The sequence below is a fragment of the Poecile atricapillus genome, chromosome 5, assembly GCF_030490865.1.
Source record: "Poecile atricapillus isolate bPoeAtr1 chromosome 5, bPoeAtr1.hap1, whole genome shotgun sequence".
Taxonomy (NCBI): domain Eukaryota; kingdom Metazoa; phylum Chordata; class Aves; order Passeriformes; family Paridae; genus Poecile; species Poecile atricapillus.
Genome location: NC_081253.1, coordinates 10,259,548 through 10,284,175, shown reverse-complemented (window position 1 = coordinate 10,284,175; position 24,628 = coordinate 10,259,548). Strand labels below are relative to the sequence as shown.

The 24,628-nt window shown below is 38.4% G+C and overlaps 1 protein-coding gene across 1 annotated transcript in view; it reads right to left on the bottom strand.

Annotated features, from left to right (window-relative positions):
- The window catches only part of MYLK (myosin light chain kinase), a 195,829-nt gene that overhangs the window by 128,829 nt on the left and 42,372 nt on the right, over nt 1-24,628 (bottom strand). The window contains exon 2 of the mRNA XM_058839679.1: nt 11,931-12,088. Coding sequence (XP_058695662.1) covers nt 11,931-12,088 — 158 coding nt within the window. The remainder of the gene's footprint in view (nt 1-11,930; nt 12,089-24,628) is intronic.

Sequence of the window (24,628 nt, the reverse complement as noted above, 5' to 3'; positions counted from 1 at the left end):
TCATCAGGTCAAAAGACTCTGCTGATACCACAGGAAAGCAGCACAATCAAACAGCATCAATTATTTTCATAACAACAATCCTTTCATATCTGGGGTTGGAATTTACAGTCACTTTTTAAAGATGACAATTCACATCTGTGTCTTTCCTTCCACCAGAGAATGTTCATAATTTATTGCAATAAAACTTGCAAAAAATTATTTCCCCATTGCATATTATTTTTGGAAGACTAAGTAATTTTTTTTAAAATTCATTTTTATTTACTGATGTAAAGTTTATGTCTTAATAGGGCAATAATTTATTTCTATTTATTTGTATGTCACTGAATACTAGTGTCTCTATGTTCCTGTAGGAGCTATGCCACTGACCAAATGAGCCTCATGCTTTTCTAGATCAGGGATGCTGTTCTTAGCATGCTATCAACAAATAAGGAATTACTACAAATTTCCATGAGTGCATGACCTATTATGGAAAATTATTGAGAAAAAATTGCTTTCTTTCTGTGGCCAAAACACACAGCTACTGGAAAATATGTTTGGAACTATGAAATTCGTAATTAAGGGCAGCAATCTACTTCTGAAATGCAATGTGGTAACAAATACTGTGTGCTTTGAATGAACATGCCCATACTTTATCAGTTTCCAAGAAGACAAGATTTATTTCCTGCAATTTAGGAGTCTGGCCATGGCCATAGAAAATGCTGAAACTGGATTTTGTTGCTGGGTTGCCTGCACAGTTAATGACTGTCTGCTGATAGTGATGAAGACTGCTGGACAAGGCTGTGCTCTGGAGAGCCTATAAAAATTCTCTGCAGTTATGTGCACTGCTTTGTTAGTGCTTCTTGGTAGGGCTGAGACAGCACTAGGCATGAAGTGTCATTTGTTACAAACTTCACCAAAAAGTGATGTGCCTGTGAATAGATATAAAATACAATGTTGGATTGTGAAGATATGAAGATATTAGACAGCTTAAACTGGCATTTCCCATTGCACCATTTATTCTACCATCTGCAACTTACAGCTACGCCTTAAATTATTAGGATTTCTTTACAAAATCCCACAGAAAAACATCAACTGCTCATTGGCAACTGTCAGTGATTCTTTTACCCTGTAATCATCTGTGAAATTGATAAGCTTTCCTAACTTTACACACAGACCTTTTAATATAACATTGTAGCAGATGTAACTCAGTGCAAAGCACAAATTGCTGTGTTTAAAATAAAAATAAAAAACAAGGGCTGAGCAACAACAGTTTAAAAGTAAAAAACTCTCAAAGAACTAACTGAAATACTAAGTATAAATGGCCGTGAACATAAATTTCTAGTTCAACAGCTCAGGATAAATATTTTTAGACATGCTGAGTTCAAGAGAAAGTTTGTGGGCTCACCTCTTCTTTCTAATGCTTTCTCTCAAAACTAAAATAGCTGTGATCTTGGTAAGAGAAACACATGTGCATTCAGAAGTAGCTGTTTAGGTTGTGGAAAAAGTGCTTACTCTGCGTATGCTTTCAATGGAGCTCCACTTAACTGCAGTTGCTTTATTCCTCCTGAGAGGTCTGAACAAATCCAACATCGTGTTTTCCATTAAACCTATGGGTGTGCAATGGTCTCCCAAGCAGACAAACCTTCTGCTCATTTGCATATCCCAATAAACCAGCTTTGAGTCAAGGCTCTGAAGACCCAGTTCCGGCATTGTGAAAGTGATGCTCTGAATCCAACAGGAGGGACTTGGACACCTGTGATATTTGCACCCATTGTACATCTCAATTTTCTCTTCAGAAATTATTTTTTCTCCCAAACAGACAGGTTCAGGTCTAGGAGACTGGATGGGAATTGAACCTCTGGAAGACAGACATTCAGCTCTGAATCCAGGCATGTATCTCTGTATTTGTGTCATCTTCCACAAGACAGTAAATCTCACCATGCCTTGGTACCCCACATAAATGTCAAGGGGGTAACAATGATTATTTCCTTTGTTGTTTTAGCTAGAAAGGCCACCAGAGAAGGATCTATCTCTACTCTGGCCTTTGTATGTGTTAAATACTGCAGACAAATACTAGGACTCCAGCTGAATGAGGCTGTCATGAAATGAGCACAAATCAATACCATTTGCAATAGTTCTTTAATCTGGACTTCCAAGATTTTATCATAATTTTTCTTCCAGTGCCTTGGCTTTTAGCATAACTTTGTTTTGAAATATTTATATTTGCCTCCCTGCAGAGACAAACTGCTGAGTTATTCTTTTATAAAGGAACACCAGAATTTATATAGACAAAAATAATAAAGCTTAAGTACATTGAACTCTTGTTCCAGAGAGTTCACAGAACACAAAAATTCTTTATTCACTGTTTGCCAGTATGGGGGTGTGATATAAATGAGTTAGATTTCGTACTGCCATGTGTGTGCAGGTGTTTTTACAAACCTTTTACAAAACAGATGCAATATATCTATTGCATTAATATTCTAAGCTTTTCAAAAACAATTTAAATAATACATGCACCATAAATAGAGGCTTGCTTGTGTATTATAGGACATACTGAAGGAATGGCAAACTCTCAAGCCACACTGTTATGATTTGACTCTACAATGCAGCTGGAGGAAAATTTCCATTCTCATTCAACGTGAGCTGAGAGAGCACAGAACTGGATGAAGTAAGCTAAATATGCCATTGCCAACAGGCAAATAACCATGAGCAGAATTATTTCATTTGTCAGTCTTTGCCTCTCCCTTTTCTTTGGCCTCCATGTGCAGACTGTTGTCATCTTTAAGTGAAAAGTTGCACTTGGAATGCAGTAGGACTTTTAATTAGTGTTTTAGTAAGCTCAGCTGTTGTATTTGTAATAAATAGTAAATTCCATAGAGTAACATTTACCATAGTATTTATAAAAATATTCCAAAAAGCAGGGAAGACTCAGAAAAAGATAGAATTACTTATTTTCCTATTTTGCCTCATTCTTCACATGAATTACAAAGGTCTTCATCTAAGCAATAAAAAAAAAGGCAAACTTGGCTTTGAATTTGTCCCTGTTTTAGCCACAGCATTTTCAGAAGACAAAGATTGCTTTGTTCTGTCTGGCTACAAGTTTACAGCAATGCACTGACTTACAGAGAATAAAGCTATCTTCACCATCAGAAAGCCTAGAATTAAAATTTATTAAAAGAAAAATTTCCAGGTCTTCACTCTGTCTATTCCTAAAACTCCTCTGAAAAAGAAAGGTGTAAGAGCTTAGATCATCTCTAGAATCTCACTGCAACATATTCTTAACGTGGGATGGCTAGCCTAGAGACCAGGTTACTAACTTGTGAGGGAAACATTATTTATTTCCTAACCTGTAGCCTGCTTGTTAGGTTAGGTTAAAGTCCACATATGTAGGCAGGTAATTCAAAGCCCTTAAACTGGACTAGTCAGCCCAGGGACAACCAGTCAGTGGAATGCCCTGATTTTCTGGCTGCAGCCAGGATAGGGCTTTGATGTGTAATCTGTGGCAGCACCAGGAGCAGCAGTGTCTCCCTCAACAAGCACTACCCCAGCACTTCAACATCGCTCCTACTCCAAAGCTTATTTCCCCAACATCTGGGAAGAACACAGAAATGTGTATTCACATGGGATGCTGAATTATGAACTGGGATGACTTTTGGCTTAAGGATCATGATGAAGGCAGGTTTGTCCCCAGACACTAAAGAATGAACTCTGAAAGCTTAGGTAGAAAAACTGATGCTGTTTCAGGCCCCTGCTGGAGATCTCTAGTGACAAGATAATGTCTTACAGGCTGAACATTAAAAACTGAACTGGAAACCTACAGAGGAACAATCTCGCCTTGCCTTCTTTTGCTCCTGACTGTATCCTCGTTTGGGATCCTAACCGTGGTTCACAGTTTGCTGTGTCTGGGCGCCCCAGAGGAGCCTGTCCATGAGCAGAGCACATGGCAGTGCCTGCAGGGAGCAGAGCCTCCAGGACTGTGGCCAGTGCAGGGCTGTGGCCAGCTGGTGATGGCACAGCCCTTGTGTGGCTCCCCTCGGCTCCTGGCTCACACTCCTTTGGGGAGCAGCCAGCCCTTGCTGCTCCCTGTCAGACAGACGGGTTTCTCCCCCTCATGAATGGGTTGAATTCACAGCAATGTAATTTTCTGTTCAGCATGCACTTAGATACTGGGGAGTCCAAATTTTACATGGAAAAATATTATGTTGTCTGGTTTTGCCCAGTAGGTTTCCAAACTTCATACTATATCCATGAGTGAAGACAGCCAAGTAACATGTCAAAAGCAGAAATTTTTAGCTTTGGAGTCCAGGTGCTAGAGTGAGCATGGACTGAACAAAACCACAATGAGTAATGATGTGTTTTGATTATAAACCTTCTCCACATGTGGCCTTCTGCAGATTCTGAATGCATCATACTTGCTGTCTATTAATGACTACTCTCTTCTCCCGCAGGGGGAAAGCAGAATTATATCAAAAAGTGTGACCTGGAGTCATTTGGTGCAAATTCTCAAGGACCCATTTACAGACAGTCAAAAGTATACTCTGCTATTTTTTTGTGGAGTTCTCATTGCTACATATGGAACTGAACCCTTCCCTGACCTTTCTGGTTTAATCAGCCATATACAGGCAGGGAGCTTGAAGTTCAAACCTTGTTTATGATGGCAGAAAGCAAATATATTACTAGTTAGCCAAATGCACATTTGATAATAAACACTTTGTCTTACATTTAGGGTGAGCTAGAAAAACAAAATTTAAAGATTAGTTATTTAAAGATTAGTTATATGTCTCCAGTTAGAGACATATTTCTGAAAGAAAAAAAATCAACCAAAATATTTTTCCCCCCCTTCCATACCTCTCACACCACTATAGGCTATTCCAGCAAAAGGAAAAGAAAGTCAGCTACTCTCAGTTCTGTTACAGTTACTAGATTTTTTTTAACTTTCAAACCTAATATGAGCATGGTAAGAGTCAAAGGCACAATTCCCTAAAAAATCAAGTTTAAAACATCATAGTGTTTTATATAAAAAGTTACATAAAGTTGCAGTCATGTTTCATGTACTACTAGGAACGTTTATTTAAATAAGAAAGCACAAGGCTACATGATGAGTTTTATTGCCAGTGGAATCAACCACAACAAAGACTTATGCACTGACCCAGAGGAGCAAGAGAGACTAGTCTGGAAAAGATGATGATATTTTTCAAATTAAAAGCAGAACTGAAGAACTTAATAAGACATTGTTGAAATTTGAGATATTCATGATTAACCATCATGGGACAGAAAACCCAAGAAAAATTATAATGACTGCTTCTACTCTGACCTACATGGATTCAGTCTCTGGGCATATCTTTGTTCAGCTATTTAGGATATGCTGATCAGCTGTTTTTCTATTTGGAAATAGCTAGGTTTTAGCTACTTCTTTTTCAGATACATGTATATTATCAACTCTAAACAGTGGACTTTATGATTAGTCATTACATTTATTCCATCCATATTTTTCTAAAAGACTGAACCTCTTTTATACCACTGTATGACTATTTTATGTCTCCTTTTCCTCATGAAATTTGTCAATACATAATTTAGGATTTGGTGGTTTTTTTTTTTTGGTGGGGTTTTGTTGGGTTGTTTTTTTGGTTTTTTTTTTTTGTTTGTTTGTTTTGTGGGGTGGGTTTTTTGCGGTTTTTTTGGTGGGTTTTGGTTTGGTTTTAGTTCTTTTTCTGTTTAATGACTATAGAAAAATAGCAAGTCCAGAAATCCCTGCTAATGAAGTAAATTTTCTCAAAATCAACCTAGGGACATACCTATGGTCAAATTCTTATATGGACACTCTTTTCCTATTTAGTTGACACAAAGCCATTCTTTAAAACAATACACTAGAGTAGTGGGTGATCACAAAAAAGATACCTAAAATAAACTTGTCAGAGTCAACAGTTTGTTGGTTCCACTAAAGGAAACTCAGGGCTGGTAGATGCAATTAAATCACACAGGCTTTTACTGTCAGCTTTGTCATGTGATTTTAATTGCTTCCACCTAAAAATCCAAAGTATTTAGAAACACATTAAAGAAAAAGTAAAGAAAGAAAATGGTGACCAAGAGCAGCACAAATATGTGGTCTGGCTTCAGCTAAAAGAACACTGGTTTGGGTAGATACTAGACAAAATAATAAAATATTCTCTTTAATTCCATATGTACATTAGTTGTAGTGTTTAAAAAAAACTTCTATTATTATTTCCATCACAGTTATTAGATTGTTTTTGATATTCCTTTAATTACTGCAGTTAGTTCCTATCACAACAACCAAACTTAAGGAGCCAATCTTTCTGGCACTGCATGGAGCAGAACTCCTGCCACAAGCTGTGGTAGATAAGCAATTAAGATGGGAAAGGAGACAGAAATCAAGTAGAACCATAAATGTGATAGGATAAACCAGCACATTTCCTCCACAGTTTGGAGATGGGTGGGTTACTGAACACAGGCTCAATTGTACAAAAGAATAAAAATAACCCTGAGAAAAGATAACTCAGAACAGGGATATGTATATTCAGTGCTCCCCAGTCATGGCCTCTTTCCTGTGTAGAAATTTTGTCTGGGTGGAATTTGAGGATATTCAGCATTGTCTAGGATTTCTGAACATCTGGCAGATTGAAAAAAAAAAAAACCTCTGCAAAAGGTCTGACCAAACTTTGCTGCCAAACATCCAGAAATATTGGCTGTGGCCTCAGCGCATGCACAGATCAATTGCAGGGGACAGTGTTTTAAGTCCAGCACTATTGAGCATCATCACATGCTGTGCACACAGACTACACAAGGAATGCTGAAATACTTCTACCAGGAAAACCCTGAGTATAGCTATGATTGCCACGGGTGACAGGGAGACAGATGTGGAGAGACAGAAGTGGTGCTCACAGGCCACCACTCCTGCCTAAAACCTAGAAATTTCTTGAGCAGCAACTTGAGCACCTACAATTTTTCTAAAGGATGTATCATTTGCAAGGCAAGGAAAATGGGTGTCAACACAGGCTTGTGTCAGCTGATGAAGTGTGTTTGAATAATTCTGGGTGTAAATGACACTGTGTGGGGAAGTGTTTTTGACTGAATCCCACCTTAATCTCTTCTCAGCAGAGCAGCCACTTCCACTTTGGCCTTGTGTAAAGCTGACAGAGCTTCCATATGCCAAAATAGGGTTATACAGTATAAACCTAAATAAAGCCATGCATGCATTACTCATGAGAACATTTATGTGGTAAGTGAATATGATGGGAGGTTGATTACACCAAGGAAGAAGACAGAGCAGTAGAAGATCGGAACAGAAAACAGCATGCAATAAGCTGTTCACAGCCACCCTTTGTGATTATTTTTGTGTTTGTGTTTTTTCTTTTATTTCAGCTGCCTATACCTCTCAATGTCTGCCTAACAAAAAATATCTAAGGAACTTCTTAATGCACCACATTTTTCCCAAGAATGCTCCAGTGCTACGTGGAAAGAAAGATCAAATAAAATCCACAGTCAAGTCAAGAACTTTTTCAACTCTTTCCCCTTCAAAATATGTCTCAGTGTTTCATATCAGGTTTCTGGGAGTATCACAGTATCACAGATCAGCACAAGTCCTCTCACAGCACTCACTGCCATCAGACAACTGTCTCCCATGAAAACATGGGTCTCTCCCGAAATTCTTCCTTATATGGCTCAAAACAGGCATCCCTCCAGAAAGCGCAGATCCAAAGCCACTGGCAGCTTCATGAACTTAGCTGCCCAGTACATTTTGTAACAGCAAACATCTCAGGCCAACAGCAAAGGATGCTGTGCCATGTCATCATCCTCTGTCATTACATGGGCTCCTCTCAGATCCTGCCATTTGAAATCCAGGCATGTGGTGTAATTTAAGGCATTCTTCTGGAGTGCCTGCTGACTGAGGGCTGGAAATGGCACACACACACTGGTGCCCCGAGTCCAAATCTAAGGGAAGATACCAAAGGCTTTGCCATGCATAGCTCCTGCTATGCATGTAAAACATGCCACAGTAAAACAGATAGGTTAAAAATTAGTTTTTATGTTAGGAGGTAGTTGAAAGAATTTATAAATGCTGTGGGAGTGTTTGCCTTTAAGAGTATTCATTCTTGTAATGCTTCCCTGTTCTTTACCTCTTAACACACTGCAGAAATGGGTCTCCTCTCTATCCCAGAACAGATGGCAGAATCACTGTTGATCTTCCCATTACCTCGTTTCTTTCTGCCTGATCCCAATTCATTTTTTCTGGCATGATTTCTAAACAGTACCCGTGCAACCACCAACAGCAAAAACAACTATAAGTCATCGGACGTAACTGATTTGAACAGATGCAACAGAAGGTGGAAGAAGAACAACCACAAAGTATATTAAAAGGGCAGGCTTTGATATTGACCTGGCTTGCCTTGAAATTTACCATCCAGCTACCTTACCTGGTGATAGATGGGGAAGAGCAGAACAGTAACTACTCAATGGACACCAAACTAAATTTAGTACCCCAACATCGACTCAAACCATGAGCTACATGAAGCCTAGCTCCCTAGGGTTAGATTACCAGACTAGATTTAGTAGTTTGATACCTTAGTTCTGGCAATGGACCATGTATGATGGCCCACATGAAGCAGAAAAACCACCCATACTGCACTTTTGCCAACTGTACAACACTTTGTCCAAGGAGGAAAATTCTTTCCCGACCCCTAGGAAATGGGTTTGTAGTCTGTAGAATATTTGGCTGCTCCTCTCAAGCAGAGTTATAGCACAAGTAGTTTTTTAGGCTCATAAAATTAAAGACCATCAATATTACCCTCAAAAATTATATCTATGAAAATAAGGCAGGTTAAGTGTTTGCCACAATCAAATGCACAAGTTAACATCCAGTGTTCAATACAATAGAGAAAGAAGTAGCTTAAAACAAAGACTGGTAACATTTTGGCTTGCTGTCCTTTTCCAGGAGTGTCTTAAAGGTTCTGACAGATGAGCTAAAATGCCTTAACACAGGGCACAGATTAATGTCTTGAGCTGTTCACCTCACACATGATGTGCCATTGAAGAACAGCATATCAACCCAGTCTTAACAAGTTGAGAACATACAACACAATTTCACAATTATCTGGGGTGGTTATCCTAAAAATCAGTACAGCAATTTATTGATGAACAACTGGGATGTCCATCCAGCAGATCTTTGGGGAGTATCTAGTGAAGGTAACCTTGCCTTTGCCTTATTGTTTCTACTCCGTGCTCCAAGCCAAAGTCATGCTCATACTCTTGAACGTTGATGATTTAACTTTCTATGCTGAGGTGCCACTGGAAAACTGAGATCTGCAGTCAGATATAAATAAACTTCCTGAGATTTTAGCAAGAAAATCATAGTGGTAGTTGAAGGAACAGGAAATAAAAAAAATCCAGTTAAAGGAAGCCCCAGTTTCTTTCTACCTCAAATTTCCTACATTTATGGTCTAGTCCTCAATTTCTACACTCTCTTTGATCTTGAATTGCCATTTCACACAACTTATCTAATAATGCCGCTGGAAAGAAAACCAACAAGTTTAATTCTGGGGCCCTCTCTTCCTTGTTCAGTTAATGAGAATACAGGATCATCACAATATCAGATTTATATCCTGTCTTGGATTCTAAAAACATTTGTTCTTTCTGATAAGATCAATTCCACTGCAAAGAAACTCTTTGAAGAAAAGCTCCTGTCTAGCCATTTTAAAAACTTTTTATTTTTCTTTAGCCTGAGTCTGGTTTAATATTTATACTTCAACAAGATATCATAACATCTGTAGCCTAGATAGGTTTACTAGGATAGAAAAACCTAAGTATGTTGAGTACCTTCTATTACTAAATTGTAATAAATTGTTTTTGTTAAGATTGTCCTTCTGAACCTCTGAAACATTAAAGTGGCAGAAGAAGCAACCTTGTATTGCCCAGCTGAAGATGGAGACAGACGACAAGAGCTCTGCAGGCTCCTGCAGCTGTTCAGGAACAGTGCCTTTCAAAGGGGGCTGTTGTGTTCCCCCTCATTTTGCCCATGTTACTAAAGTAAGAGCACAAACAAAATACTAATGCTGTCACCCCCCTTTTAAGAACAGAAAATTAAAGGTTTTGGCCATGCTCATATACTGAACTGCCAGAAGACATATTTAGATTTTTCATCAAGTAAGTCCAAGCCAGGACTTCAATCAAAGTTTTGTTCCTTCAAGGAAATTAAACTTCACATTTTAATTAGTATTGAATTTGTGTATTTTTTTCTAAGCTACTTTAAAAAACCCTCAGACTTTACCCTCCCAATCTTCAAAGTGGCTTTAAAAAGGGGACAGGTATCCCTGGAAAATTAACACTTTAAAACCAGATATAAAAAAAATGCAAAGCAGTGATGGCACTCTAGCTTGTAGGTCATTATATTTTACAATTGTTTCCATTTGACTTAAATAATAAAAACTGTGCAGAGTGCAATAAAAACTGGGAATATCCCACTTGAGCTTTTAATTAGGAAACATGAGAAATATAAAACAAAATCCCAGCATATGCTTCAACTTTGATTTCACTGAACTGTTACTGCAGCATAGCCTGGAAGAACCAGTTGGAATTAAAACAGCACTGTACACAGGTGTCACACGGAGAAAGTAGAATCATGCTGCCATTTTCCTACTGCATTTGAAGAAGGTGAAACAATGAGGGGAAGAGAAAATAAAACACAAAGAGTAAGGACAAAAGTGCTCATGGGGACTGGCCAATGTCATACACACTAAGTGCTTCTGACTGGTGCCTTAAAAGCAACTAAAAGTAAGCAAATTTTTTAAAAAAAATTCTTGACAGTTTGGTAAAAAACCATTCTTTGGTTTAGGCACTTTACTGAAATTTGCTTTCTATGAAAAATGCCAGATTTTCTTCAAGAAGTCAAATCTAAGAACTACTTCTGAGTTTAGCTTCAGCACTTCAAAATTAATATACTCCAAAACCTTTTTTCCCACACAGTTCCTGTTGAAAAATCCCAGTTCCTGGCCTGGTCTTACATAAACAAATAAGATAAATATCAGATGCCCTCTACCGGCCCTGTGTTTAAGTTAGAGTTTCAAAAGTTAAGAATTTCCCGAATTCCTTCTATCCCTTGCTTTTGTTACAGCAGAGTTGCAGTTTCCTGCCTCTGTCAGACGAGTCCCTCCACTTCAAAGATTAAAAGTGCGGTCAGTTTGATGGTGCAGCTGCCAGCATGCAATCTGAGCATGACAGGAGCCAAAGGAAGCTGCAAGGACTGGGAGGGAAAGCTAACAGCTCCAGGAAAAAGAACTGGGTTAAGGGAGGAGAAAGGAAGATAGCTAGAAAAAGGATGAGTACGTACCAGGATTGACACATGAAAGATGCCAGGATGGACAAGTCAATATCCCAAACATGAGGGGAACATGGGGTACACACCCCACTAGACAGCCTTTTAAACCCTTTGAGTTAATGAGTTTCCCTGAACAAATCAGTCTTTCCTCTGAAAACACTCCTTTTTTTCAAGTTAAGAACATGTATGGCAGGCAGTGCAGATCCAGGACTATCACAGCACTCGTTACAGATTCCTACCTTGCCTGCTAGGAAGGACAGCAGCAGGGTTAGGTTTGTGTCATACACGAAGCTTCATGAATGGGCAGATGTTTGGGATGCAGGGATGTGAATATGCAGTAGGATAATATGAAGAATTGCAGCAGGGGAACATGCTGACTAGAGACAGCCCTTGAAGCAGTTTCTCACTGATAATAACCTCAGTTCCTGGCACACTCAGTGAGGTTATACTTGGCAATGCTCAGGTTTTGCAACACTTCTCTACAGAGAAACAGACCTGCAATGCTCCTGCCTGCCCAGAAGGGTGAACACTGTAGGCAACTTTTGCAGACTTTGCAGCCCCCTGGTCAGCTTCAGGAAAGGGCAAAACCCAACACAGACGCCCTCCATTGCCTGTTTCTTACCTTCCCCTCAAACCTGGCGGTGGCTCCCAGCTGCACCCGGATATTCCGAGGAGGAAGGGTAAATGCTGGTGCTTCCGCAGGGACGGGGGGGCTGAGTGTCAGGGAGGTTTTGGAGACTCGAGTAGATGTCACCAGTTTCACATCCCCCATGATGTGGACTGCAAAAGAGAAACAAGTGGTAATACAGAAATTATGGTCTTTAATTACCATTTTTGACAGAACCAACTAGGAATCAGAGGCAGAGGTTCTGTATGTGTGCTGTACCTGTGTACATGGCAGGATCTCCATTCTGAGGTGACAGGTGTTATTTTCTGGGAGGGGAACTGAGACCCAGGAATGGTGCCTGTGCCCACAGTTGTGGTCAGGGTCACAGTCTTGAGGTGAACTCAGTTTGAACTTTCAATTCCCAGGCCAGAGCCTTAACCAAGAAGTCATCCTTTACAACTTCACTAAAAGGTAATCACTTATTTCAGGAGGATATTTTCATACCATAACTTTGATTTTCCTGGCCTGGAATACAACAAAATCAGTAAGTCTCAAAAGTGAGGCAGTGTTAAACAAGTACTTCTGAAATAAAGAGACCTCTGTTTGCACTGGATTTAAGTTGCAAGTGGGAATGTGGAAAATCTGATTTTTCATACCAAAGCTTTCAAGATCTTAAGAAATATCTGGATATCTCCCGGCAAAGTACTGCTGGTACAGAACAAATGCTTTTGCAGAAATTCAAAGTCTTTTCTTTACTGCAAACCCTTCTTACAGTGCACAGACCAGTAAAATAGCATGGTAACCGAATTTCATAATGCTACAAGAATGGCATTTTAGAGAACTAGTTACGGTTATCTGCTTCAGAAGAAATTCTTCTGCTGAACAGTTCATTTCCCAAGAAAAAGCAAAAATTATTGTATTTTTTAAAAGTCAAATTTCATGGTTTTCAGGAAAAAAGTAGTAGCTGACCCTAATTCTTTGAATTGTCTATATAAGTTAGAAGCCCCACTGTAAAATGCCTGTTTAGTAGACAAGTTCAGTAAAGACAAAACCTGAGAAATGGCTTAACCCACTAGTAAGTCATGTTAAACCATGAAAAATACTGGACTTCCAGTCTTAATCCTCTGCCATACACACCTGTGATAGACTATGTATTTATCCATCTGATTCTGATAAAAGTTGCAATTAACAATACTCGACTAAAAAGTGAAACTTCAGTTTGAATAAGAGAAAAATCAATTAAACTAAGGCCACCTTACTCTTGACTGTATGAAGGGTTTATCTAGAACAGGCTGCAGCTATCTGCAGAGCAGGGGAACAGAAAACTCATTCATTTCCAAACAGGACTTACACTCCAATGTCACATGTATGCACCTGGAAACCCTGTCTGAAACTTAGTTTTCCACAGAATATACGTGACATGCTCCATGAACAAACAGAAGCAGCTTCTCTGTGTTTATCCAAAAACAGTTAAAGAGGGAAGCTCCTCTCACAGAAGATATTAGTCTAAAAGTTGCATATTTCATCTGAGATTTTTCTCCCTGACAACCAACAGAGAGAAAGAGGAACCTCCAGAGGGTGTTTTGGTCTAAGGTGTGGGAGCCACAGAGCTTTGTCCTTCACAGTATGCACTTGTCAGGAACTAGTTTAGAAGGAAAATCCTTCCAAGATGTCAGATAAATTATGCACACAGATTTTCAAATAATGCTTGGACTATCCTTCCTCATTTATAGGAACGCAGATGATGTGGACTTCAGAGTTCTTCTGGCATAGTGCTCTGCTAGCATTCCTGTATATTGACATCAAAACCCCCAGAAAATACTCTAGTGTTTCTAGAACATTCTAATTAATTTGAATTACTGAGGTCAACACAGAAATAGGATAAAAATTATTTCCTTAACCATGATGTAGAACTTCAAACTGAGAAATTCTGCCTTCATTTCCACAAGTTAAATTTGCAGTGAATGTCTGTACTGACACCCAGTCACTTGAGAGCACAGCATAAGTCTCCCTTCCCAGTATAGCACCTCTTTAAAACATACTGAAAAGAAAAAAAATTCTTTGTACTGTAAAGAATGATATGAAATCACAATATCATTTAAATAAGAAAGAAACTGACTGCATTTCCAAAGACACAATATGAAATCAAAGCCTTTCTTCTCTTCTAACAAATGTACTTAGTACCTGAGGGGACAAACAATTAAAGTCTCTCACAGCTATAGCTACCACAATAAACAACAATTTCCCTGAAAAACAGGAAGAATGATTTGTTCAACTAATTGTTCTTTCATTAAGGACAAGACTCCAGATTCAATTCTCCACTCAGCTAAAACCACAATTTACCCCAGTGAACTTTGAATCAACTACACAGCTGTAAACTGCTGCATACTGAGTCCATATCTGCCAGCATATTTCTAAAATTTATTTTTCAAAGACCAAACTTTTCAAATTAATCAATCTTCAGTACTTCTTCCCACATGTCCTTCTCCCCTGCTAAGATACACCTTTCCACAGTCTAGAAATGTTTCATATTTGCAATGTCTCCCTAGCTTTGAACTCTTAATCAGTCCACTACTAAAAACCCGCAATAAAATTTTCAGATCACCAGTAGTGACAGTAATGTGCCAGGTATAATGCAGATGGTATGAAAATCTTTTCTTGTCAGGAGGCACTATAATGCAACACAATCTAAATTGCAGTGAAGCTACAATACAAACCATAAGAGGTCAGTAACAAAACTTCTCCTTCCCCACACATCTGTGTCGACTTTGCAGAGTGTTTACGAGACCAAAACAACATCACAGAAGGCACACGCCACCTAAATGTTGTTTTAAAAATAATGTTGTAAGGGTAGTAAAATTGAAAACAAAGCTAAACCCAACAGCCAGCATCCAGAACCCAATTCAAATGATGTTCACCCATGCAAAGAGCGCTCCACTTTGGCCAGTGTCATTGAAAAGAGCAGGCTGAAAAGAGCAAGAGGGAAAATTATAGGTACTCCAGATGCTCACAGGACTTCTATAGGGACTAAATGGTCAAGTATCTGCACATAGGTACAATGCACAGAAACCTGGATATGGTACCAAGTACCTGAAACAGACACTGGCACATTGCTGGAAAATACACAACATTCAACATCCACTCATCCTCCAAGCATCACTGGGCCCAGGAATGCATTGGACAAACTGTCCTGTGGATAAAGTCCAACTCCAAGCTCTACACAAAATGAAATTAAAGAAAAAAAGAAGAAGAAAAAAAGAAAGAGTGTAGGAGGAAGTACAAAGAAAGAAAACCAGAAATCCTGAACAATTAAGCCACTGTTACTGGTCAGTTTACACTTCTATTGCATGTTGGTAAATACCAAAAGCTATGGACAAATTGATGTGTAATATGGTGAGATTGTAAAGCATAAAGACATAGATAGTTTTTTTCATAAGAACATCTTGCAAAGATTTAAGGTTTTCCTAAATAAAGTGTCTAAAAAGGATTGAATTTACAAATTAAATACTAGCTCAAATCAGCACAAGCAGTTTTCTAGCAACATAAGCCTCTAATCATCCACATTTAGCAGTCTGACTTTAATTAACTATGGATGCTTCTAGTAAATAATTAGGAAGTATCCTTTTACAACTTAGAGGATGTTTAACAATTTTGTTCCTAAACAAATAACTAATTCCATGTTGTGCAGTCTGGTGTTACTAGGGAACTACAAGGTCCAAATATTTTAAAGAAATAATGTTCCAGAGAACAAATCTTGTCCAAGCTTACAATTTGATAGACAGGAAGAAAGCACACACCTAAAAGCCATGAAATGTGCCTGATTTTTTTTTTTTTCTTTTATTTAATCAACCCTGTAATATAAGAATATCCCTAAAATATTTTTTCTTAGATATTTCAAGCTTGCTCCTGAATAAGAATTCAAGGATGCTACATGAACTCCTAACATTTCATACCATATGAACACCTAGACTGTGGTCTTTAAACAAAACCAAATGTAACTAAAGTTACAATGCAAACATCGTGGTATTAAACATAAAAGAAAACCACCATGCAAATGTTGGCCTGTAGAGTACTGATGTGGTTAGACAGCATTTCTAATCTGGATTTCTTTTTTTTTTTTTTATTCTTAATCCTCTCTAAAAAGCACATAAATCCTTACAAATTCTCACAGTGTGCCCTCTAATCTTTCTAATACCAAAGCAGACTAGTGTGTTTCAAGCATTTTCTACTGGGAACAAACCTCTGTCACTCAATACTCTGCTCCCAAAAATAAACCCAAAAAAGCAAACAGTAAGAAATCCACCTCTAGGTTTTTTCTCCTCCACTTATTTTATAAAAGTAAATACTTACCATCAGCTTCCTACATAACCATTTAATTATACCAATTTCCTTTCACCAAGTCCTTCCTCCGAGGCAGGAGAGAAATGAGCTGCAGAGAGTGCCTGTGTGTGTGTACGAGAGAGCAAGCTCAGGCAAGTGAGAGGAAACCAGAGCCGCCAGCGGAAAAACCTTTATTTGACTTACTGATATTGCAACTCTACACTAAGCAGCACATTTTCACTTGGTCCAGCTATTCTGTTATTTTAGTCAGACTGGATTCAATAACCCCTGAACCATCTCTGAAATCTGGATACAACCTTTTGAGTGCTTTAAAAATACGAGCTAAAGGACAGACAGCCCTGGGCTTGGAGCATTTGTCTGCTGTTTGGGAGTCCTGGTTGAATTCCCTGCTCCATAATGGGCTGCCTGCATGACCTCAGGCGAGTCACTAAGCCTCTCTTTTGCCATGGCTCCCCATTTGTAAAGTGGGGATTATTGTACTTCCTTACCACAAAGAAGTGCTGTGAGGATAACTATATTAAAGGGTGGGAGCCAGGCTACAGTAAAGGACCACATAAATAGAACAGCTAGCAAAAGGCACAAAATTACCATAAACTTACAGGAAGCTGGATCTCATCATACCTTCCTTTTTTTATAAATCAGTTGTGGTGTGTTTTTTTTTTTTAAAGCACGTATTTTAAAACACTGGGTACACTTTATTCCCTTACACAGATCACTGAACTCAGACTTTTGCCAGGGACTAAATGCTATCCATTATGCTTCAAAATCTTCAGTATTTAAATTAAGTTTTTTTTCTATTCTAAACCTGCTTGAGTTTCCCCTTCTCACACAGTTTATTTCCTTTCCTACAGCTTCTTTTTTTACCACAGGACTAATGTGCACAAGGACTAACATGTGGTTACCATACTTCTGCACAAATCTATAGCTTAACACGTTCTCCCCTGAACTGCAGACATGAATTTTTGCAGCCATATGACTTGTGCCTATCTTTTCAGTCTTGCCCTACAAGACCACACAAGGAATTATCCTGCCTTCTGTCAGCTACTGGCACTCAAGAACCAGCATGTAGAAAGAACAATAAACCATAAAGGATCAGCGAATGTTATAAATTTGTGTGTCTTTTTAGCAGAGAGGGAGAGACTGGAAGCTGGAACAAGAAGCAGGGGACATGGAATGACACCAGTCATGGCCATGCTGCTCTGGGCAGCTTTTCCTTCAGACAAAGGAACTGCAACAGGGCTCTACACCAACAAGATTATGATGCTAGGACTAATTTGAACTGGCAACAAGATTAATATGAGTGAAATAAGTATTTTTCTTTCTTGAGGGGATAATAGGATACTGCCCACAAATCATGCTTTTCGTGATGTTCAGATCTCGTACCTGTGCTCTGCTATTTCTATGTCTTTTAAGTGCTGTGGTCAAACAGAACCTCAATGTGTCTTGACACTATAAGAGTAAAAGAGATTTCCTATCAGTACTGACTTGACTAAGGTTTCTTCCTCTGTTGCCTCATCAATATGTTTGTTGTTCTCTACAAATCTGGTTTCTAGAAAAGTCAGGTTTTTTAAAAAAAAAAAAAAAAAAATTTTTAGGAATTTTCAACCCAGACTCCTAAATGTCCTAACCTTTTCCTAGTAAAATTTGATAGCTACTATTAGATATTGCAGTAGGAACAGGATCAGATGCCAAATCTTCATGCACAGCTCCATGATCCAAAAGTTTTGCAAGCTAAAGTTTTGGCAAATGTGTGTAAAATCCTTGAGCATGTTCCCACAATATGCTATTGCATAACTGACCCACAGAAAATGGGAATTACAGATCAACTGGCAACTTGTGCTAAAGCTTAGACTCTGTAAAGTGACAGAAAAAAAATTCCAAACTAAGTCACTATTTGATTTGTGACAGTCACTTCACAGATTTTCCCAGAAGCAAGTAAGTTCTTCAAATCCCATAATTTCAATGCCTTGAATTTCACATTCAGCACCTCAGCCATGAGGCTTCGCATTAGCATAAATCTTGCTCATCCACAGATAAAGGAAAGAACAGGTTCAAGCTGTTCCAGGTCTCATTTTAACAAAATACTATTGCAGCCCTATGTTCCATTCTGAAACAATAAGGTTTTCCAGGATGCTTCAAATACTGAAATACTGTCAAACTCTCATGTAGCTGCATGTGAGATTCTGACAGGGTTTGAGCTATGAAATATAGAAGGAACTTTCCAAAATGAAGCAAGGCCATTTTTTAATTTATGTTCTAGAAGTTTGGCCTACATTGTTAAGAGATAAGAGGTGTTCTGTGGCAGATTTCATTTATTGTACATCCTGTATATCCTTCCAAGAAGTACAACTATTTCTATACTTTTCCAAGTGATGTTCAATTGATTAGCTTTTGTTGAATATGCAAATCACAACAGTGGCTACTGTAGAAGAATCTGGAGGTAGAACTGGCTAATCTGGTGTGACTCAGAAAAAACTTCATAACTAATATTCAGATGATAAGTCTCTAAAAGAGACTAAAATATATTATATAGCTTGAATGAAACAGAATGCAATTATTTTTAGTAGAAAGAGATGTAAGAAGCGAATCTGTTTAATCAATAAACTTTTTGCTTTTATCATATTTGCATAACTAATGCAGTATGGACTTTAAACTAAAATGCTTTCCATGGTACAATGACATAGATGGGTGAGGAATTTCATCCTGATCTTATGTAAAAGAATATCTCAAGATGATGCTAAGTGACCTACATTTATTTAAAGCCAGGTTTATTAAAGGACAAGGATGGAAGTAAAAACCTTTATTTATATAAAACCTATAAGAAAACAAATGAAAAATCATTCATGTTCTTTTAAAGGAAAATCATGCCCTCCATACAAGTCTGTGCTGTCTGAGAAATATCCATCAGCAATGATGACCTTCTTCCAGTTATAAACAGTTGTAAATGTCCTTTAATTTGCCTCAATTTATCAGTGCTGTTCAGGGTACTAAATAAAGATACAAGGCCCATTGGATCTGTAAAAATATTTAATGTCACTTACTCTCAGTAGTTCATGTGGCTGCAATGGAATGTCTAACATGAGCCCTGATGTTTGCCTGTGAACAATTACACCTTCAAGATTTACTGATAAATTAAAGCAGCTGTAAAAGTTATTTCAGGTACAAGGAAGGGTTCAGAAATATACAGAAAAGTGATAAATAAATGTGTACCTTTGATAACATAGATTCCTCTTGATTATAAACAGACACGCTACATTATTCAATTATTCCATTACCACTGAGCATTAAACTGTAGGAAAGAACACACCCATTACAAAGCAGCTGAACATGTCTTAAAAGAATGCAATGACATTTGAAGACTCAGGTTTAATTTGAAACATCAGATTAAGAAGTAGTAAATCAAGAGAGACCACAAGAAACAGCTTCTTTGCAGTTGTTATCTTGGAAGAAATATGAGTAACTAAATGTGACATGCATTGGGCAGGTTCAGTACAGCATCCATACCTAAGAACTGTTTTACAGCAGCAAATTGAAGCCAGAGGGAAGCCCAGATGGCAAACGGGATGCAAGTTGGGCTTTTTCTTGCTGATTCCAAAGGGGCTGCCTATAGAAGCACACTGGGAAGAGTAATTTGATCTGACTTCAAAACCTCCTACAATTCTAGTTTATAAGCAACATTTTGAAAGAAGGAGGGAAAAAAAAGGCAAGATCTACAAAAATGTTTTCAGTGTACTAAGCAGCAGGTCACTGCCAATAAAATTCTACTGAGTTTTCCTTTAAAGGATCATTTCTAGTACTCAATATATACCAAAATCCAAACACTTTGTATAGAGAAGGTTTGGACTGAAAATCTAAGTCTGAATTTCGTCATTGACAACTGGTCTCATAAAGGATCAAACTGCTAGTAACATCTTTCACAGTCCTTAAAGAAGGATTTTCAGTATATGCAGAGCATGCACTAAGAGTATCTGAAGAGAGATTGCACCAGGCTTCATCTTAACAATAAACCTTTGTGTTTAACTTGTGTTGTGTATCTTGTGCTCGACAACTACAGAATAACTGGTACAAGTTGGTGTGTATGATAGAAACATGCATCCAAAATTCAGGGACACTTCAAGGTGTGGTTATGACCCTGATCATTGAATGGCAGGGTCTAGACTAGTAACTTGTTTTTGCAGGAAGGAAAACGATTTTCCTCATACTGTGCTGCCTTTCAGGACATACACTGAGGCAAGGAGCAGGGAAATCACCAGGAAGATATTTGCTTCAGGTCATCTTCTCACAGCAGGTGGAATTTGCACTGTTCCTCCACAACCTCTATGTGTCACCAGTGGTCAGAGCCAGTTCACAGCCACCAGTTCTGTGGCTGACCACCACAGAACACCTGAGCATCATCTGGGAAATCCAGACGAGAAGGTATCTAGGAGGACTTGCACAAAACAATTGGGAGAGAGGCTCTTGAAACCATCTTGAAATGCAACTTGCATTTATAGAATGCATTTATAGAATGATTTTCAGTGCCAGTATAAGCTGATAGTAGCATGACCTTTCAAGTACACAAGATAAATTTGCAACTACAGCTCTGGCTTCAGACCTTAATTCTCAATATACATAAGTCCAACAATACTTCTTTGCTAGCATTTAAACAACACCTTCCATTCAAGCCCCTTAGAAGTAATTTATTTATATTGACTGTCTCAGAACCAAGGGCTGAATAAAAAGCACTTGACTTCTAAAAAGAAAAAAAAGTGTTATTTCCTGTTTATTTGGTACAGTACTTCCTTCTAGCTGAGTGCAGGTTTCAGCAAGGCTTCTAGCAGGGCTAACAAGTTTTATTGTGGTGCACATTAGAATGGGATGAGTTTTGAGAGGTTTGCCTACCCTTTGATTTAAATAAAATTTTTTTCTGTGAAAGTCCTATTGTCACGATGTCTTAGCAGTGGTGGAAGGTTATGCTAAATCAGCATATTACAGTAAAATTTCTGTTGGTTTGGAGTTTTTTTCAGGTTCTACATTTCAAAGAGTTACCACATTAACTTTCCTTGATGCTGATGCTGCAGGTGGTCAACTGCTGTTGCCTATTTCCAAGCCAGTAAGGCCATAAAACTGCATGAAAGGTGAGTCATGGAAGATTAGTGGTTCATAAACCACAGGATTTTTTAGCCTCTAAATTTTGCTTTATGCTTTAGTTTCAAATATGTCCAGAACTCAAAAAAAAAAACAAAGACAGACCCAAGTCTGCCAAGTTCTAAATCATTTGGGAGAATGAACACATGCACTCTACTGGCTGAGGTGTGTGAACCCTGGGGTAACATTGGAAAGAAACCTTTTCACTTCAGCCAGAGATCGACAGGGCCATGGATAAACACCACTCAGTTTCAAATTATATTGCAAATACTTAATACTGAAGGAATTAAATCTTCATTTGAAAGAGCCACTGGTCCTCTATGCTGAGATACTCTGCACAAGGCCAAATTCTGAGCTGCCTTCTATTCTGTGAATTCCCATTAACTGTCAGCAGAAAACCCAGAGCCTAAACTCTCCTGTGAGTTTATTTTTTCTGGAAAGAGAAGTTTTTTCATGCATGCAAACCAGCATACTCCAAAAATCACTGGGTATACATCAATCCTTGACAATGTATTTGGCACGGTAAAACAAAGAGAAACACCACCTTGCACAAAAAGTTATAACCTTGGTGTGAGATGGGGCTATACAATGATAGTTCCTAATTTTTCTACAGGGAAAATTTCAGGATAATGCAATGTCTATCAGAGTGAATGGTTGGTCCACAACACCCACATTTCCCATCTGACATCTTCCTGGGACCTTCTTCCCATTCATATTCATAGATGAAAGTGAAACCTTTAAGGGTGTTGTTCCAAAAGAGCTGTAACAGAGATGAAGAAGATTAAACACTCTTCTGATGATGAAATGTGAACCTCTACATGCATCCTTCAAGCTGGAGACTTCTCTTCTACTTTACCTCTACTGTCCAGATTTTAGCAATGATGTAACCAAACAGCACCAACTCCTAACACTGAAGCCATCTGTCTGATCCTCTCACAGGTAGTCAGGTTTCACATACAGTGCTACCTGCTGCATTTCAAGCCTAAACCACCTCAGACTTCAGCAAAAAATTAAACAAAAATTGTAGCATTTTTACAAATTCTTAAACTGAATAATTCCCCGTAAGGGCCCTACTAGGTGAACTTACAGTGGTAATTATTTTCAAACAATTAAAAGCTTGCTGCAAAGAAAATGAAGACAAATTTATTCTCAATGTACATGGGAAATAAGATGTGAAGTCATAAGCCTTTAATTGTACCATGGACAATTCAGAATGGGAAAAAGTTTAATTATTAAGAATTGAAGAACTCCTGGAAGAGATTGCTTCAGGAGCCTGTTGAGTCTTCAGTGCTGGAAGTCATACAAATGTCTGTCAGGACTGACACATACAGTTGATTAAGCCTTGGATATGGGAGAAACTGGATGGAGTCCCTTCCAACCCCATGACTCTGTGATTCATCTAACAGTTGATTTTAAATTTGAACTACAATATAGGACTTTCACATTCTGGATATGGGCCAGCAAGACAACTCTTACTCTGTAGAGAACACTATAAATCTGAAAAGAAACAACTTGCTATCAGGTGAAAAATATCAGCCTATGAAAATATCAACAATATGAATATATAAATTATTAACACTGAAGAGCTTAGTGAGAAGCAGCGAGGCAGAAGGAATTTGGTTTAATCTTACTTAAGCATCAGTTTTCAAATCTCAATCAAATGTCCATTTCTCATAACAAGAAGATGGAAACAGCTTTCATTTGAGACTGCAGAGAGTGGGACATGCAGCCAGAGATATTAATTCTTTTAAAGACATTTCCATTTTCAAACATAAACTGCCCTGTTACATTCAAACACCACACTGCATATAAAAGTTCATTTACATACTTTTTACTGGATTTGTAAAGTAGAGAATTACAGTAAGTTACTTAGGTCACATCACATTTCTTCAGGTATGTTCTACAAAAGCACACAATGGGTGCTCTTGAAGGTAACAGCTTAAAAGTGTATAATAAAAGAAGATTCAAATGTGAATGAGTGGTTTGGAGCCTCGTCACATTTCCATGGGGCTTGTACGGACAGAAGAATGGTTGGACTGTCTGAAATTCAGGTCTGCCCTGACTGCCCTGCTTCCAGCTGGGAGAAAAGGGCCTGTTTTCCTTTTTCTGCTTGGAGCTTCATTAGGGTGTTTCTTCCCATGAAACTCAGACCCCATCCAGTCCTTAGCCCCTCTTCACACACTATATCCATTCAATTAGCAGATCAACATTTACCCTATCAGCAGAGAAAAATTGGTAGGAACAATGAAATCTTTCCATCAAGTCCTCCATGTTTCCTAACCCTTTCTAAAAGGCCCCAATTCAGCCAGACATGTGATGCTTTTGTGAAGATCTACAGAGACTTGATCCCGTAAGTCACATCAACTTGTCTAACAAGTAACTGACCCAGTTCTCCTCACAGGCAGGGAAAGGTAGGAGATGATTACACTGCCAGGCAGAGATGATCCCTAGAAAGGATGGAACAGAGAAGAATAGGAATAATTGAGATTAAAAACAAAGAAAAGAAGAGACTGAGAAGGAATAAGAAATCAACAGGAGATGAAAGAGACACCTGGGAGGACACAAAAAGCTGCCAGAGATGGGAAGGGTTACAGTCACACAGGGCAGAGAGAAAATAAGAAAGAAAATATAATGAAGGCTGCACAGACCAACCAATATTCAGATACACTCACATTATGGCTCAGAGTCATGATGGCTCAATTTTTTAATTCCACAATTTTAACTAAAGAAACTTCAGGACATTTTTTCCCCCTCCTCTCCCCCATACAAGAACAAACAAATGATCCAGGGATGAGTGAAGTTCATACAAACCTCTTTTGACAGAATTTTGTCCACAAAGATGGTTGCTGAAGAATCACTCTCCACAACTCTCTCCTCCCCATTTCTCAAGCTTTGTTGTTTGCAAAGTGTTTTATACTTCTCCCCACCCAAGTGCCTCACTCAATTTGTCTACTTGCCAGTTTAGGGCAATACTCCTTTATATGAAATCCCAACAACTGCTCTGCATGCCAACACTGAAAGTGAGCAGGTCAGAAAGACACCAATTATCCAAGTGTTTACACAGATGTGAATAAAAATGTGCAACGTTGATATTAGAAACAGAGAAGTGCATTCTTTACTTTTTTTTTTTTTTTAAGATAAATAAAGCATTAAAGAAGATTAAAAAAATACAGAAAAAGCTAGTTTTTCAAATGCTGCTGACACTTCACATCCCATTACCTTTGTGGTATACTTCCTGCATATAC